Genomic DNA, 1,897 nt, shown 5'->3' on the forward strand with positions numbered 1-1,897 from the left:
TGCACCATAGAAATTTGTAGAAATTACTACAAAAAACAAACATATTTTAAATAAACTATGCTACTCACTTTCCTTTAAAACAGAAAGAAACCTTGCAAACACATGCTAATACAGGTGAAAAAATAACCTCATGATGTTTACCTGTCTTCTTTCATGTGTGATGATGAAGCAGTATGGATATCCATACAACCAGTATGGATACGCAACGGATGGAACTACTGGTGAGATGCTGGAATAGGGGAATCCAACTGGGGGAAGATAAATAAATCATGCTATTCTTTAATTAATTAATAAATACATTAAGTTGTTGCAATTACAAAACCATGTCATGCATTTATCAGAGTAGGCATACAACTTAATAGCAAATAAAAACAGGTTTATCAAGTTATCCCAAAATAACGTATACATGATATTAACTAGGCCCAGAATAATAACAAAGAAGGAAACAAAATACTAACTCCTAAAGTGAACTTGTAAGTTCACTGTTCTCGTCAAACGGAAGAAAAGTTTGGAAAAATAAAAATGTGTTGACTGTAGTCAAACCCAACTTGACTCGTGTCCACACAGCAAGTAGCGGTAAAGAAATAAGGACAATAGAAGAGTATAGAAGACGTGTAGTACTACTGTAGAGGGTATAGAAGACTGCATTAAGTATACAGCGTATAAAGGTTGTATTCCAGTGTAGATGATATTAACAGTTTCCCTCCTCTCCTTCTGCTTGTCTCTACCAGGTTCCGAGGTGAGCGATCCTTAGTGGTACCCGGTCATGGGAACATGTACTTCAAAACCAAGTGTTCCCATTGGCTGTTCAAGGTAATGCTAACAGACTATCCCTGCTCGTCGTGTAGCTGAGCCGACCTGCGTTCTCACAGCTGGACCGTGGTCTGTCCCTGCCCAACCTCCTGGAACACACTGTGAGTACTACCGTAGTACTCAGTACTCTACCACAACTCTTACCTCAACACTGCTACTACTGTAGTACCACTGCAGTACTCCACTACAACTTTTACCTCAACACTGCTACTACTGTAGTACTACTGCAGTACTCTACTACAACTCTTACCTCAACACTGCTACTACTGTAGTACTACTGCAGTACTCTACTACAACTCTTACCTCAACACTGCTACTACTGTAGTACTACTGCAGTACTCTACTACAACTCTTACACACACCTCCCACTACCTGCTCCTGACGAGCTGGCTGTCGCCCTGTGTGGTTGACTCTGCGGTTGGTGTGTCAATGTGTTTATGAACCGTTGTAGATCGCTTTGGATAAAAGCGTCTGCTACATGCCCTAAATGTCAATGTCAACACTGTGCAAGTACTGCTACTATAGAAATATTACAATATTCTACTACAATTCATTACTTCTTACCTCAACCTGCTGATTGCTGGAGTACAGTGCAGTACTACACACACACACACACGCACGCACGCACGCACGCACGCACGCACGCACGCACGCACGCACGCACGCACGCACGCACGCACGCACGCACGCACGCACGCACGCACGCACGCACGCACGCACGCACGCACGCACGCACGCACGCACGCACGCACGCACGCACGCACGCACGCACGCACGCACGCACGCACGCACGCACGCACGCACGCACGCACACACACACACACACACACACACACACACACACACACACACACACACACACACACACACACACACACACACACACACACACACACACACACACACACACACACACAAAAAATACACTTCATGTTAAACTTTCAGTATGCTGGGTTTTGTCATGCTATGGGTTTGTGTCTTTTTTCAACCCATAATTAACCAGGTGTACCCCTATGAAGTCCTGGCTGGCACCCCTAGAGGGCGGGCCAAACTCCCCAAGAACGTAGACAGGACAAGACTCGAG

At 44.9% G+C, this 1,897-nt stretch overlaps 1 protein-coding gene across 1 annotated transcript in view; it reads left to right on the top strand.

The window, feature by feature from the left end:
* The window catches only part of LOC130371642 (actin-binding LIM protein 1-like), a 22,330-nt gene extending 20,433 nt beyond the window's left edge, over positions 1-1,897 (top strand). The window contains exons 15-17 of the mRNA XM_056577484.1: positions 170-221; positions 732-914; positions 1,817-1,897. Coding sequence (XP_056433459.1) covers positions 170-221; positions 732-754 — 75 coding nt within the window. The 3' untranslated portion in view covers positions 755-914; positions 1,817-1,897. The remainder of the gene's footprint in view (positions 1-169; positions 222-731; positions 915-1,816) is intronic.

Source organism: Gadus chalcogrammus, chromosome 18, assembly GCF_026213295.1.
Source record: "Gadus chalcogrammus isolate NIFS_2021 chromosome 18, NIFS_Gcha_1.0, whole genome shotgun sequence".
Lineage (NCBI taxonomy): Eukaryota > Metazoa > Chordata > Actinopteri > Gadiformes > Gadidae > Gadus > Gadus chalcogrammus.